This window comes from Pogoniulus pusillus, chromosome 6, assembly GCF_015220805.1.
Source record: "Pogoniulus pusillus isolate bPogPus1 chromosome 6, bPogPus1.pri, whole genome shotgun sequence".
Lineage (NCBI taxonomy): Eukaryota > Metazoa > Chordata > Aves > Piciformes > Lybiidae > Pogoniulus > Pogoniulus pusillus.
In genome coordinates, this window is record NC_087269.1 from 8,272,530 (window position 1) to 8,288,651 (window position 16,122).

General features: G+C 46.4%; 1 protein-coding gene across 7 annotated transcripts in view; it reads left to right on the forward strand.

The window, feature by feature from the left end:
• DCLRE1A (DNA cross-link repair 1A) overlaps positions 1-12,591 on the forward strand; it is a 39,819-nt gene extending 27,228 nt beyond the window's left edge. Inside the window, exons 10-13 of one of the 7 annotated variants that reach the window (XM_064144348.1) lie at positions 1,802-1,915; positions 3,694-3,757; positions 4,755-4,805; positions 12,446-12,582. In XM_064144348.1, coding sequence (XP_064000418.1) covers positions 1,802-1,915; positions 3,694-3,757; positions 4,755-4,805; positions 12,446-12,463 — 247 coding nt within the window. In that variant the 3' untranslated portion in view covers positions 12,464-12,582. Of the gene's footprint in view, positions 1-1,801; positions 1,916-3,693; positions 3,758-4,754; positions 4,806-9,997; positions 10,514-12,445 lie in introns of those variants that run through there. The other 6 variants (XM_064144349.1, XM_064144351.1, XM_064144353.1 and 3 more) reach the window with 6 other exon arrangements.
• The last annotated feature ends 3,531 nt before the right edge of the window (positions 12,592-16,122 follow it).

The window sequence follows — 16,122 nt, forward strand, 5'->3', positions numbered from 1 at the left end:
TTCTATGAGTCTATGATTCATTGGGACAGATAAAAGCATTTCTCTTATCTGATCTAATTTATCCCCTCATATGTGCTTAGTAAAAACTATTAACATAAAATGCCTCTTAAGTTTGTTGCTTTTTTTTAAGACAGTGTGACTTAGACATATCCTTTAAGTGATTTGGGATTGATTTTTCTGAGATGTATTTTGAATTGAATGATTGCTTGTGGGAATTGCCCAGCAGACTTATTCCCCTGTCAGGCTAAAGGTGGAGTTATTGCCTTCAGGTGATTTCTGTGTCTCTTTGGATGATTTTTTGGGAAAGTTTTCTTTGATAAGGGACAAAAAGCAGGTGAGTTTTGAGAACAACAGAATGCAGCCCCAACTGTCTCATCTCCCCTTAGCTACAGAAAGCTAGTTGCTTCTCATTGCAGAATCAAAACAAGTACTGGTGTCTGTTTTAAGGGTGAGGCACAGGCTGCTGTGTGTCTTTTAAGCTTTAGAATGAAATGATGCAGTTTGAAATTGTATTTGAGGGTGGGGCACAGGCTGCTGTCTGTCTTTTAAGATTTAGAGTGAAATGATGCAGTTTGAAATTGTATTTGAGGGTGGGGCACAGGCTGCTGTGTGTCTTTTAAGATTTAGAGTGAAATGATGCAGTTTGAAATTGTATTTGACAGCTTCCACTGCAGCTCAGCTGTCTGCAATGCATTCAGTGTTTGTGACAAATGGCATTGTAGTAACTTGGCGGAAACATGGATGAATGAAATTCCCAGGAGTTGCTGGAAGTTTGTCAGTACAAATAGTGGAATTTGGAGCTCTTGGACTTGAGTTTCACATGTTGGCTCTGATGATAGACAGGCCTTTGGAATGCTGAATTTAATGCTCTTCCCCAGAAGGGCACAGAAAAGCCAGAAGGAGGTTACAGACCTCTGGCAGAAATGAATCACAGAATCACACAGAATTAACTAGGTTGGAGAAGACCTCTAGGATCTTCGAGTCCAACCAAATGAAGGGCCAAGACAGGCAGTCACTGCTTGCAGGTGAGAAGGGCACAGCACTGGCTGCCTTCACACTGGATCTGCTCCAGCTCTACCTGCTGTCACAGCAGGCACAAGTTTGAGTGGAGAAGCTGTAGCCCAGTAAAGGCAGGGCCCTGCACTGCCTGTGTGCCTGTTTCCTCTTTCTACCTTTGAACCTTTACCCACTGATGTACAATGGCACCTTGTTATCAAATCTCCAGCAAATACTTTGGCAGGGAAGAGGCTTTTCCACTCTGTCACATCTGTTCTGCTATCTCAGAGCAGATAGTGACTTGTTTGTGCCAGTTTCCAATGAGTACTTACATAAAACAAGCAGTTTTGGAAACCTCTAAGCTTTCCCACTGGCATTTGAATTTAACTTTATTCACCTTTCCCCCCATACATTGTATTGGTTGCCAAAAGTGTAAGAGTAAAAATATTCTCCCTCTCAGGGAAAAAGGTCCCACCAGTGCACCCAAGGAAAAGGTGACACAAGGACACAGATGTGAACAAGGGTGACTTTGGAGCTGAGTTCAGCAAGATCAGGGCTGGCTGTGAGGCTCTGCATTTATTAACTCCTCCTGCCTCCCAGCTGCCCAGCATCTTCCTCCATGCAGAGAGACAATAATCTCAGTGACCTCTGCTGTGAGAAGTAACTGGGTTTTATTTTGGATCACTCCAGTCATTTGTCAGCTCCTAGCACAGACCTCTTCAAATGCAGCACTGCAGGTAGCAGGATCTAACCCACTTTTCAGCTTCTGTCTTACAGAAGATGTTCATTGTGGCATTTATCCCAGCAGGGCTTCTTCAGGCCAAGAAAGACAGGCTGGGTTTCACTTGATGCTGAAGCTCTGTTACTTGCTTGGCTCTCTGCCTTGCTCTTGGTCGTCTCTGGTGCCTGAACAAGGAAGGTAAAGCTGAAATTCATTTTTTTGTGCTGCTACCCAGTGACAGCTTGAAGAATTGAGCTCTGCAGCACATCAGGAAACTGCTTTTTTCCTCTTAACACCTTCATGGTCACTCACAGCCACAGTTCGTTCCTCCCAGGTCTTCTGCAGGAGGAGTGGCAGTGGGTCCCACAGCTGGGCAAGGTTGAGCAGCATCCCATGGAATTGCCATGGGAGGGTAGAATGAGATCCTGGGCCATGGGGGACACCCTGGTGGGGCTGAGGAGGGCCATTATGGACCATGGGTGTGCTCAAGGCCTTGACAAACATTGCCAGCAGCATCTGAAGGTTCCTGGGTTGCTGCCTTCTAACAAAGTATTCCCACCCTGGCAAAGCTGCAGCAGTGACAAAGGGAGAGGGACATGTCAGGACAGTGGTTGGCTCATTAGATAATGACTAACTACTGGCTGCCCTATGGGGTTAATGGGGTGGAGGGGAGCAGGAATCCTGCTCCCTAGCAAAGGATGACTTGCAATGCTGGAAAAGCCTGGCCAAGGACAGCAGGACGGGAGGTAAGCAGGGCAGTGCTCTCTGGAGCCACTGTCAGGGGGAGCTGGAGGTCCACAGCGGCTCTGTAGCTGTGCCCTCATCAGCACCACCTCCATACCCCCAGGAAGGTACTTTAGAGTAGGTTTGACCTGTGTCTCAGGTGATGCCTTCAGGTTTACCTTGAAGCTGATAGTTTTTCTTACCCCTCTTGGATGTTACAACACAGTGCCACAGCACCTGGATGTGCAGCCTGTAGGTCTGCTGAGGGAACAAGAGTGGTGACCACAGCCTGTTGCGAGCTGGGTGTGTTGCATGATACACTCCTCCCATCGCCTTGCTGCAATGCTAAAATGCCCCTGTGCTGCTTCCAGCCTCAGCAGCAGCAGGACTTAAAGACAAATGGATGGAAGCTCCCAGGGTGGCAGGACCACAAAGTCAGAGTGTCAGAGAATCAGACACGTACTTATGCTGAGTTACTGCAGTGCTTTAGTTAGCCTTAGAGCACAGGTGCCACTGCCCCTGGTCAGATGCTAGGGAATAACCTTCAGCTCCAGCACAGAATTCCACTTCCTTTTGACTTTATGTTTTTGTCCTGCCCCCAGTCACTCTCTTGCTGTTCCTACTGACTCAATATTCCTTCCTTTCTGTTCTCCCTCTGCCCCCAGCTACTTTTTTCACTACTGGGGATTTCTCAGAAACATGATGCTGCCAGAATTCACCTTTATTCTTAGAAACAGGAGCACAAGGACATTTGCTTGGAAGTAAAATAACAATTGTGAGGAACAACACGGGGCTTTGACATCAAATAGAAGAGGAGTAAATTGGAGGGCAGAAGGCCAGGATTTCTGGGAGGCATTTAATTAGTTCAATGGCAATTAGCCTGCAAATGAGGTTGTTTTGGCAGAATGAGTCCCGGTGTGGAATGCATGACTGATCAGTAGAGCCACTGAGGAGCAAGTTCTTGAAAACATGAGCTCCTCCTGGGTGAAAAAAAGTGTGCCACCTTCATGGCTGGTGATGACAGTATCCTTTTAACGGCCCTTGGAGTAGCACAAGTCATGGCTTTAAGCTGTGTGTTATAGGCTCAGACAGAAACAAATGTCCTGGGAAATCTTACAGAGACAGAAAGAAACAAAAATAGGTGCAGCTCAGTGATGCCCATGATCACTGTGGTCAGAGGGGTTTCATAAGGCTGTTCTGTGGCATTTGGTCACTGTTGTGCAAACTCACAGCTCTCTTCCTCTATCCTGCAGCGTTGGTGTGAGCAGAGGAGCAGTGAGGAGTCACAGCTGCACTCAGCCAGCCTGGCTGCATGAGGTCTGGTGTCCTCTCCATCCCTTGTACACTCCACCTGCACCTCTGCTTCAGCTATAGCTCTGTCCAGTCCATCAAATCATCACCAGATTTACCTCTCATAGAATCACAGAATATCAGGGGCTGGAAGGGACCTCCAAAGATCATCTGGTCCAGCTCCACTGCCAGAGCAGGATCACTTAGAGCAGATCACACTGGAATGCATCTAGATGGTTCTTGAATATCTCCAGAGACTCCACAACCTGCCCTGGGCAGCCTGTTCTAGTCCTCTGTCACCCTCACAGGGAAAAAAGATTCTTCCTCAGGTTCACATGGAACCTCCTATGCCTCAGCTTCCACCCATTGCCCTTTGTCCTGTCACTGGGTATCACTGAGTGGAGCCTGGCTCCATCCTCCTGGCACCCACCCCTTACATATTTATCAACACTAATGAGGTTATCCCTTAGTTTCCTCCTCTCCAGGCTAAAAAGCCCCAGCTCCCTCAGTCTCTCCTCTTAAGGAGGATGTTCAACTTCATGCTAGTGACTCAAGAGCTGGAAACCTCAGATGGTGGTGCCCCAGGCATGGCTGTTTGCAGAGGAGCTGGTTAGTGGATGTGTCCTTGTGCTCACACCTTGTGGCTGCTGTGCTTTGCTGCTTTTCTCTACAGATCCTCTCTGCAGCACAGGCACACCAGGACTGATGCTTCATAGAGCACTGGAGCTGGTCCATGCACAGATTTAGGATGGTTAAGTGCCCAGAAATTCTGGGCAAATGTACAAGATCCTTTCTTTCTCCCAGAACAACATTTCCAGGTGGTTTCCCACATGGAAACTAACATGTCTGAGAAATACAAATGTGTGGTGGGCCTTTCCAACTAACAATTCAGTGCTTTTCACACAAAAGTAGGGGCTGCCAAGGCGTGTGCTCAAGCTCTTCCAAGCTTCTCCTCCCATTGCCTCATTTCTCTTCTGGCACTACAAGAGATGAAGACTTAGATTGTTTTGTTTTTCTCTTCCAGAGCAAGGGCTTGGGGATTTCACTGTTACAAGGAACTTCTGCCTGTGGAGAGGTCAGAATCCTTTTTCCTTTGTTTTTTTTTTTGTGTGTGTGGTGTTCTTCAGTTCTCAGTACCAGGGCCACTGGAGACAGGCCTGCAACACACTGTGGTGGTTCCAGGCAGATGCTATGTAGAGCTGAGCTTAAACAGAAGAGGGCTCCAAAGAAAGATAGTCTCTAGCTAATTGGCTGATCCAACTCTAACACTGTTGAAAGAGATGACAGTACCAGTGGCCTCAGCTGTCTCAGGTTTACAGCCTACAATTGCCAGTGGTGTTAACTACTCTACAGCACTACCCAGGATTATGGGTCCTTAGAATGGTATTAAGTGGCAGCAATTCATCTGGCATAATCAGCACTGATGTCCTCTGTTGCTAGAAGTGTCAGGGCCAAAGGTGGCACAGGTTTGCAGGTCTGCTGTCTGGCCACCTGAGAACTGCTTGCTGGACTTTGCTCAAGGTTCTTACTTCCTTTCATCAGTTTTATCAACTGTTTCTTTGACATGATGGAAGAACTGAAAGAAACTAAGAAGGGGAGTCTAAGGAGACCTTACAGACCAAAGTTCTGCAGATGATTTTGTTTGCTTTGGTGGTAGAAGTGTTGAATTCTTCAGAGAAGAGCTATTTGTGCTGGATCAATTCTTGAGTAATTCTATTAGCAAGTATCATTTGACCTCATCAATGTTTATAGTAAAGGGTGAGTGCCAGGAGGATGGAGCCAGGCTCTGCTGGATGATGCCCAATGACAGGGCAAGGGGCAATGGGTGGTAGTTGAGGCATAGGAAGTTTCATGTAAACATGAGAATTTTTCCCCCTGTGAGGGTGCCAGAACACTGGAACAGGCTGCCCAGGAAGGTTGTGGAGTCTCCCTCACTGGAGACATTCAAAATCTGTCTGGATGTGTTCCTATGTGATCTGCTGTAGGTGATCCTGCTTTGCAAGGGGCTTGGACTGGATGAGCTTTCAAGGTCCCTTCCAGCCCCCGACCTTCTGTGATTTTAAACCACAAGTTTGAATTACTGATAGCCACAGTCCTAGTGCACCCACCGACTTCTTCACACTCCACTGCTGGCTTATAAAAGCAAGCAGTTCTCAGGCACAGATCAACCCAGGCACCTCAGGATAGAAAACTGAATGTGGCCAACCACTTGCTGCTGCACGTTCAGTCCTGCTGCTGCCATAGTGGCTTGGTATCCTCCAAAGAGCTCTTCCTGCTGCAAGATGGAAGTGGGACAGCTGTTATCAGACAGCAAAGAGCTCCTGACTGCCAAGTATCCCCCTTGCAGTGCAGAGAGGTGGTTTCTCTAAAGGGTTTTTTACTGAATGAGAGATTTGTATCCACCTTGGCTGGCCTCTCCTCTTTAAATGATGCAATAAATTAGAAAGTGATAAGGTGCCAAAGGGAACATTTGAAATTCCAGTGGCATTTCTAGGAACTGTCCAGCACACTCCAAGTTCCTCACAGCAACCTGCTGGCCAACTTGCTGGCCAGGAAGCAGCTGGCTACAGTGAAGCACATACAAGGGATGGCTTTTTGTCCCTGGGATGGGAACCAAAAAAGCCCTCAGCACATCTCAGGTTACATTGTCAGCTCCCAAGGGTGAAGGTAGTCAGGCCTGTGGCTAAGGCTTTCTGCCGAAGGATCAGTGCACTGTCTTTCTAGACCCTGAACTGGCAGAGGGAGCACCAGCAGGCAAGTGGCCTTGTAAATATTATGTCCCCTAATGGGGCCTGAGGGGCTGGATGAATCTATCTGACAGATTTCTATAGTCTCTGCTTGGTACAGCTCTGGTAAGCAGCATTCAGACAGTGTGAGCCCATTCACTGCAGGGAAGTGGGAGCATCACTTGTCACATTTACTCGTGACAGTGCTGTCTGAAGGACAACTTTGGGCAAGCCACCTTTCTGCATGACATTAAGCACCAAATGGGCACATCAGCATCTCTCCGTAGCATAGGAGTCTGATAGAGGTGTTTCTAGCAGGTGTTTCACATTCATGGCAAAAAACAACATAATGCAAATGTGCCTGAAATCACTTCTGGAATTTTACTGTGCGCAAAGAAATGGCTCTCCTGAAGTCACCAGAAAATCAGAGGCAAAACATGGTGTCCCCAGCTCACTAGTGATGTGCTCTCTCCCTGTGTGTGAGGTGGCATCACTCTCCTTTTCCTCCACTGCAGCCACTGCTCTGTTGACTCCACTTGCTCAAAGTCAGGCCACGCTGAAACCTCCCTGGTTGGGTAGCCCAGGTTGGAGGGACTCTACAGAGTACCCTGCAGCCAGACACTACACTACTGAATGTGTCCAGAGAAGGGTCACGAGGATGATCAGAGGGCTGGAGCACCTCTCCTCTGAGGAGAGACTGAGGGAGTTGGGACTGTTCAGTCTGGAGAGGAGAAGGCTCCAAGGTGACCTTAATTGTGGCCTTTCAGTATCCAGAGGGGGTCTACAAGAAAGCTGGGGAGACGTTTTAGGCTGTCAGGTAGTGATAGGACTAGGGGGAACAAAGCTGGAAATGGGTAGATTCAGACTGCATGCTAGGAAAAACTTCTTCACCATGAGGGTGCTAAGACCCTGGAATGAGTTGCCATGGGAGGTGGTGAAAGCCCCCTCCCTGGAGGCCAGGCTGGATTATGTTCTAGACAACCTGATCTCGTGTGAGGTGTCCCTACCCATGGCAGGGGGTTTGAACTAGATGATCCCTGTGGTCCCTTCCAACCCTGACTGATTCTATGCAGAGCTTGTCTCTCACAGCAGAGGTAACCTTCCCTGGCTGGACCTGTGCTCTCTTGATCACTCTTACTCTAACCCAAGTTCTTGCTAGTGCTGCCCTTGAGAGGAGGAGTGAGGGTTGTGTGGTCTGGTTTGTTCCTGCTGTACAGTGGGCTTTCTTCTTTTTCTTAACTTCAATGACCTCACACTAATTTGGAGACTTCTTTTATCATTACCTTCTGCCTTACCAAGACCTTGCTTTTCTCTTGGACAATTGCCATCTTCCTGCTGGAGAAGGATACCAGAGTAGTAGAAAGAGCATGATTCATATCTGGGCATTCAGGGCAGGGGGAAATTAGCAGCCATTGATAATTGAGTGCAGCATGGGAATTAACTACCAGGGAAACAAGCTAAAGGCACTGGCTGGATCCAATGACAGGAAATAAAACAGTTAGCAAGGAACATGTTAATCATTAGCTAGTCACATAATCTGTGTGGCAGGCACTGGAGTTTTGTCTCTGTTGTACAGCCAGCTTGCAGAAGCTTGGCAGTTCACAGTGGAGCACGCTGCAGCCGGCAACAGCCCCTGCTCCAAGCAGGTTGCTTCCAAGGGGGTCAATAGTGCAAGAACATTTCAGATTCTTCCAGCTGTGTTTTACATAAATCTGCTACTGTGTCAACTCACAGAATCACAGAATGCTGGAGGTTGGAAGAGACCTCCTGAGATCGAGTCCAACTCCCTTGCCAAGGCAGGATACCCTAGGGTAGTCCACACAGGAATGCATCCAGGTGGGTTTTGAAAGTCTCCAGAGGAGACTCCACAACCTTTCTGGGCAGCCTGTTCCAGAGCTCTGTCACCCTCACTGTAAAGTTTCTTCTCGTGTTGAGGTGAAACCTTCTATGTTCCAGTTTGTTGTTGTTGCTCCTTGTCTTACTGCTGCTGACTACCAAAAAGAGATTGGCCCTCTCCACTTGACACCTACACTTCGTATTTATAGACATTGATCAGATCTGCTCTCAGTCTTCTGTTCTCCAGACTAAAACAGCCCCAGGTTGCTCAGTCTCTCTTCATAGGGGAGATGCTACAAACTGGAACATAGAAGGTTTCACCTCAACATGAGAGGCAACTTCTTTACAGTGAGGGTGATGGAGCCCTGGAGCAGGCTGCCCGGAGAGGTTGTGGAGTCTCCTTCTCTGGAGGCTTTCCACACCCACCTGAATGCATTCCTGTGCAAACTACCCTAGGGGATCCTGCCTTGGCAGGGAGGTTGGGCTTGATGATCTCTGAAGGTCCCTTCCAACCTCTAAGGTTCTGTGATTCTATGTGTCACTGTGCAAACTGATAGAGTCACCACCTATAGGGAAACACATCAGTAACTGTTTAGTGAAGGACAGAAGCCCCTGGTTTTTTTCTGAAACACCCTGGAATGATCCTCTTCATGCTCTATCTGCCCAAATCCTACTTTTGTCCTAGAGTAACTTAATTCAACAGGCATGAGATTGCAGTGTGCACTGTTCAGCATCTACTTTAGCAGCAATTCTGCCTGTAGGTTCCACGCCAGTGACTCTTCTTCCCCCACCATGTATGGTTCACAGCTCCTTTGCTCTGTAAAGTTCCAGGAACTTGCTTTTTGGCTGTCTCATCTTCTTTGCTCACCCATAACTGGAAGCACAAGGCATTTGTCTCACAGTTCAATCACATATGACTACTTTCAGGAAAGGTTTGAAACAAAGTGTTGAAAGAATGCATGATGATTGGCCTGAAAAAAAAAAACTAAAAGAAGGGAGAAGAGGCAGAAAAAACATCTTCTGGAATGAAGATTTCTCTGAAGGCAGTGTCAATCAAATCCATGCCCACTGGAAACAGGGAAAGAAAAAATCAGGTTCATTTTCTGACAAAATAATCTAGGACAAATACTAGGAAAACACCTTCCTAATTGTACATGACCCTTGGAACACCACAGGAAGGTTTGGACTTCCCTTTTCTGAAGCTCAGAAGAAGAGCTTAGGCAAACCTTGGGTAGGAAAGGTCAAGGGTAACACTATCAGTAGATACTCTTGAACTGTGATTTGAACAGATGATCTGTGATCATCTTCAACAGATGATCTGTGGTTTTAGGATTCAGGCCTAGAAAACTGTCCTGGCAGACTGGCACAGTTAGAGAGTTGGAAGAAGTCCTGTGTGGTGACAGCCCAGCCCATCCCTCAGAGATTCCTTAGGCAGAATGGATTTGTTGTGGTCAAAGAGGCAGTGCAGAGCTGGAAGAAGTCCTGTATGGTGACAGCTCATCCCTCAGAGATTCTTTATGCAGAAATTAATTTGTTGTGGTCAAAGAGGCAGTGCAGAGCTGGAAGAAGTCCTGTATGGTGACAGCTCATCCCATCCACTCAGAGATCCCTCAGGCAGAAGTGGATGTGTTGTGCTCAAAGAGGCAGAAGAGTCTCACAGCAGCGTTGAAGAGCTCTCAAGGAATTTCTTCAGTTCCACTTTCAGGCTCTGTAGTTCCAGAACTGGAGATTCCCTCTGTCTTAATGCAGAATTCATTCAGCACGACCAGGCATTTGAACACCACTGAAACAGAAGTATCAAGACGTGATCCTTTCCCACCTTGACAAATGAGCATGTCCCAGACACTCTTATCTGAAAAGCAGAAGAGCTGGGCTGTGGAAACATTCGGTTTAGAAATTAACATTTTGAATAGGAGCTGAGTCTGAACAGACTGTGTAAATATTTGTGTGTATTTGTATTGATGCTGTTTTCATCTTTGGCTGAATTAAATGTTATAACCATTTTTATTTGTAAATTCCAGACTGGATTTTAAAGGAAGCATACTGAGCACATTCATCAAAATTACTGCTAGAGGCAGCAGCACCAATGCTGACTTTATCTGAGTGGAGTTTCTTACTGTAGTAGGTGATTTGGCCTAATTCAATTGGAAGATGTCCAGATATCTCTTCTGGGCCAAATCCACCTTAATCAAAGCTTATATAAATCTCTTAATATCAGTAATCCTATGACTGCTAAACTAGTAGTTCTTTTGGCTGTATCTGGCAAGATAAAATGATGTGTACCCGAAACCCAGTGATTCAGTTTGTTGCCACATCACTGCATATTAATACAAGGGTATCCTGGGCTGCACTAAGAAGAGGTGTGTCCAGCAGATCGAGGGAGGTTCTCCTCCCACTCTGCTCTGCCCTAGTGAGGCCCCACATGGAATACTCTATCCAGCTCTGGGCTCCCCAGTCCAAGAGGGGCAGGGATCTACTTGAGAGTGTCCAGTGGAGAATTGTGAGGATGATGAAGGGACTAGAGCACTTCCTGATGAGGAAAGGCTGAGAGACCTGGGGCTGGTTAGTCTGGAAAGGAGAAGACCAAGAGGAGATCTAATCAATGTCTATAAATATCTGAGGGCTGGGGGTCAAGAAGGAAGGGACAAGGACAGATTCTGCTCACTTGCGCCCTGTGATGGGATAAGGGGCAGTGGATGTAAACTACAGCACTGGAAGTTTCACCTTGAGGAAGAACTTCTTTACTGTAAAGGTCATAGAGCATTGGAACAGACTCTCCAGAGAGGTTGTGGAGTCTCCTTCTCTGAGACTTTCAAGACCTGTCTGGATGTGTTCCTGTGCAATCTGCACTAGATTATGGTCCTGTTCTAGCAGGGAGGTTGGACTTGATGATCTCCAGAGGTCCCTTCCAACCCCTGACATCCTGTGATCTGTACCCAAAAAACAATGATTCAGTTTGTTGCCACTTCACTGCATATTAATACAATCCATCCTACAGCAATACATATATACAATATGCATCTATCAGGCAGCACATTTATCATCTTGGTATTTGTGTCTCAGTGGTGTTGAAAGGGCTGTCTGTGCAGAGACACACCTACATACAAATGCATATATCCCCATGTAGAGAACAGACACCTTATGACACCGAGTGTCTGTAAGCAACAGAGGTCACTATAGCACAGGACAAAGCTCCCTTTCAGCGCCTACCGAAGTCATCCTTGCAAGCAGCTCCCTACAAAGCAGCAGCAGCAGCTTTTGATGTGATCCTAGCTGAAAATCAGTCATGTTTTTATGACAGCAATGGGAGCAAGACACATTTACAAATATATATTTACAGGAAATGTCCTTGTTTGTGAAACAAATGAGCACCTGCTCTGGAAATGCTTCAGTTTCAGTGACATCCCTATGGCAGTACTCAGTAGTGTCAAAACTCTTTCAGTGAACTCTGCTTGCAGTGGGCTGAGCACACAAGCCTTTCTTGCATCATTTCTCTCTCTGATTCATTCTTCCTTCACTTAAGACTTCTTTTGACTGCCAGTGAACCCAAAGGGGCTTCAGAAAGATTCTTTTACTTCAGCCATCTCTTTTTCCTGTCATGCCTTGAATGTATATTGTAGCTGTGAAATATGAGGCTCATAACACAAAAGGGAGGACCAAATCAGTACACAACAATTTATTTACTACCCTTCCTTCCAACACAACAGCTCTCAGCTTGCTGAAGGGGAAACAGGGGAAAACATGGCTTTGTTCCAAACACAGGTTGTTTCCACACCTCTAACTGATCAGGAGTTCAGTATAAATCTGTGTAGCTCAGTGCAAAAAGAAGAGGTGTGACTCAGTACTTTCTGCTGCAGTACACAGTAAGCACAGGCTAAAGGTTTGATTTGAGCCCCAGGCCCTTTTTCATGTAACATGCCAACAGTAAATACAAGCCAAACATACACCACTCGTGTCAACAAAACAGGTTCTTAGGGCATAAAATGAAACTGAAATCCACATTATCTAGTCTTTGAGCAACAAAAGATGTCTGGCAGCTCTAGAGGATAAACTTTACCTCTATACACCATAAATCACATTTTTCTGCCTGATCATTTTCCTTTAACTTTGGTACTTACTTAATCATTGAGGATTGTTTGGGTTTCTTTTTCAGGAACATGAGCAGCCTTGAACATGGAAGGTATTTGAATGTGGAATCCTACATATAGTAAGTTTCACCTGGAAAAAAGAAAACAAAACAAGAGAGGCATCTTTTAGACTTTGTTATATCTGATCAATGTTTGTGTTTTTTACTACCTACTAAAAACTCTCTATTAATAGAAATGAGTCTTTTTTTCCTTGCTGAGAGTGGCTTGCATTTCTTGAGATGACAACAGCATCTCACAACATCAACCTTCTCAGCAAAGTTCAAATAGGAACAGCTTCAGGTATGGGTCTGAGAACCTGGACACTGACATGTGAATCCTTCTGAGAGAAAAACACTATAAACACGTTTTAAGTGGTACTAAGGCAGTAAGAAATTTCCCACATCCTTCAAATGCTGGTCAGCAGCAATAAGACATGAACTGGCTGGAGGGCTGGGCTTGGAGAGTGGTGGTGAATGGTGCCACAGCCAGCTGGCAGCCAGTCACTAGTGGTGTTCCCCAAGGATCCTGCTCTCTCATTTAACTTGATTCTTTTAACTCTCAGCTTCAGCTTAGTCCACCTTACCTCCTTTCTTGTGGACCTGCTGATGAAGAAGTAAGCCTCCTCCACATCCTGGGGTTGCAGATCATTCACAGCCACGATATGGTCTCCATGATTAAACAAACATCCCAGTCGGCAAGGACCAGCCCAGTGTGAGACACTAGGGGATATGGAGGACACGCACAGGATTACCCACTTACTGCTAACAGAGTGGCACTGGCTCAACAGGGCTGCATTTATGGTCCTGCCCTTTGGAAATAACACAGATTGAGTAACTTTGTGGCTTTTTGGTCTGGTTCTAGCTGAAACCATGCCAGTGGGTCCTGCTAAAGTTGCGCATGGCACTGTTAACAGCAACTGCTAACGAGTGAAACTGATGCTAGCAAGGTCACCAAGTGACAGACAGGCATCAGTTGAAAAGCAGCCAGCCAGATTCATTGCATGTACATGCACACTGCTGCAGGCATTTCAGTCCTGTCTTTGACTGTGATGACTTTCAAAATTATCTCCCCTAAATGGAATTAAAATCTACTGTCATGTGTTTTACCTATGATACACTGTGAGGATCAGAGATCCACTGCTTCCTTACAGGATCTTTATGAAAATTCCAGTATCTCTTCCTGTTGGTCTCTGGCAGACTCTACTTGCTGCTAAGTTACTCACAACTAGCTGACCTGACACTCAGACCTAGTGCTGTGTTTCAACTTCTTTCAGTATGAATTTCTGCTGGGAAAGCTCTTTAAATGTTGATGTAGATACAATTACTGAGGTGGGCTCCCATTCCCAGCCCCTTTTGCAGTAGCATGTTATTCTTCTTGCTGACAGTGGTCAAAACACAACAGAAAAAAACAGTCTCAGTGCTGTGTGGCAGTGAAATAGGAAGCAAAGGAATATGCACTGAGCATTTTTCTGCTCCATCCTCTTTATCCCAGTCATTGATACTCAAGATCTAGGAAGAGCATTGATTTCTAGTGGGGCTGCTAAGAGGATGGATGTGCTCTAGCCCATGACACCTACTTGTGAAAATCTCTGCCCAGCACTCACTGAACCACTACTGGGACTAATTTAGAGACAATGTTGTGCTCACAACCAACACAGGTTAACCCTGTGACAAGATCTATCCCCTCACTGTATCTCTCCAGACACCACAGTGTTGTGGTTTACCAAATCAAAGGTAAAACTGACTAGCAGTAATCAGGTGATTTTACACCAACGTTAGAAGAGTAGGTTTTGGGATGGGATGAGAATTATTAGCAGGCTGAGGGATCTCCATTCTCTATAGCACTTTTCAACAGCAGCTGAAATAGAAACTCAAGTACACAGAGTCAGAAAGAGCAGAGAGCAATCACCCAAGCAACAGTTCACACTGACCCTGCCCTGTTGTGCACTGGCAAAAGTGTATATGGATATCTGTGGTGGGACATTTCTGTCTCTGTCACTCATTCTCATCTGACAGGTACCACCACAGAGCATCCAGAACTTACCATATATGCCCTGCTGCTTCAGTAAGTTTTAGGTAACTGTTAATATCAACCAGAGGGATGAAAATGTCCAACTTCTGCAGCTGGGTCTCATCTGTAACTTGACTGTGACAGAAAACATCAAAGGCCATATGTGGTGGTTTTAGAGTTAACACTCTAGTTTCATTTTGACATTATAAACATTGAATAGAAAAAAAAAGGTAGAAAGTAAATAAAATAGGACTGGTTATAGAAGAAAAATAATAGGTAAGTCTGTATCATTTCATTTGTTTGCTGGACTGGTATGTAAGCTGTTGCACAATCGCTTCTCTCCATCACTTCCTGCCTCCTCCTCTTGTCCCTGTGCTGGCTGATCTTGCATGGCTACACTAATCTTGTGGGGCTTAGTTCTGTCTCTTTTGGGGAGAAGAAGGTGGCTGTTAGCCCCTTCTGGGTTTGTCCAGGGCAGAGATCTTTGTGTTATTTCTAAATTGTAAATAATTGTAAATATATATAAATCCCTTTTCATAGGATGGTTTAGGTTGGCAGCGACCTCAAAGATCATCCAGTTCCATCCCCCTGCCATAGGCAGGGACACCTCCCACTAGAACAGGTCGCTCAAGGCCTCATCCAACCTAGCTTTGACACACCACCTCCAGAGAGAGAGCATCCACAGCCTCCAACCTGTTCCAGTGTCTCACCACCCTCACTGTAAAGAAGTTCTTCCTAACATCTAGTCTAAATCTCCCCTCTGCCAGTTTGAGCTCATTACTCCTCATCCTGTCATTACAAGACCTTGTAAATAGTCCCTCCCCAGCCTTCCTATAGGCCCCTTCAAATAATGGAAAGCCACTATAAGGTCTCCTTGAAGCCTTCTCTTCTCCAGGCTGAAGAATCCCAACTCTTGTAGCCTGTCCTCATAGCAGAAATGCTCCAGCCCTCTGAGCATCTTCGTGGCCCTCCTCTGGACTGGCTCTAACAGCTCAATGTCCTTGTGTGGGGGCTCCAGAACTGCACAGAGTACTCCAGGTGTGGCCTGACGAGAGCAGAGTAAAGGGGAAGAATTCCCTCCCTTGCCCTGCTGGCCACACTGCTCTTGAAGCAGCCCAGCACACGGTTGCTGTCTGGGCTGCATGTGCACACTGCCAGACCCCCAGGTCCTTTTCCTCAGGGCTGCTCTCAGCCATTCACCACCCAGCCTGTATCTGTGCTTGGAATTGTGCTGATCCAGATGCAGGACCTTACACTTGGCCTTGTTCAGTTTCGTGAGGTTGGCCTGGGTCCACCTCTGCAGCCTGTCCAGGGCCCTCTGGATGGCATCCCTGCCCTCTAGCAAGTGACTGTGCCACACAGCTTGGTGTCATCTGCAAACCTCCTGAGGGTGCACTAGATCACTGTCCATATCACTGACAAAGCTGTTAAACAGCACTGGTCCCAGCACTGACTCCTGAGGGATGCCACTTGTCACTGGTCTCCAGGTGGACATTGTGCCGTTGATCACCACTCTCTGCATGCCACCATCCAGCCAATTCCTTATCCAGCAGTGCTCCACCCATCAAGTCCATGTTTTTCCAATTTGGTGACCAAGATGTCATGTGGGACAGAGTCAAATGCCTTACTCAGGTCCAGGTAGATGATGTCATTTGTCCTTCCCTTGTCCACTGTTGCTGTGACTTCATCATAA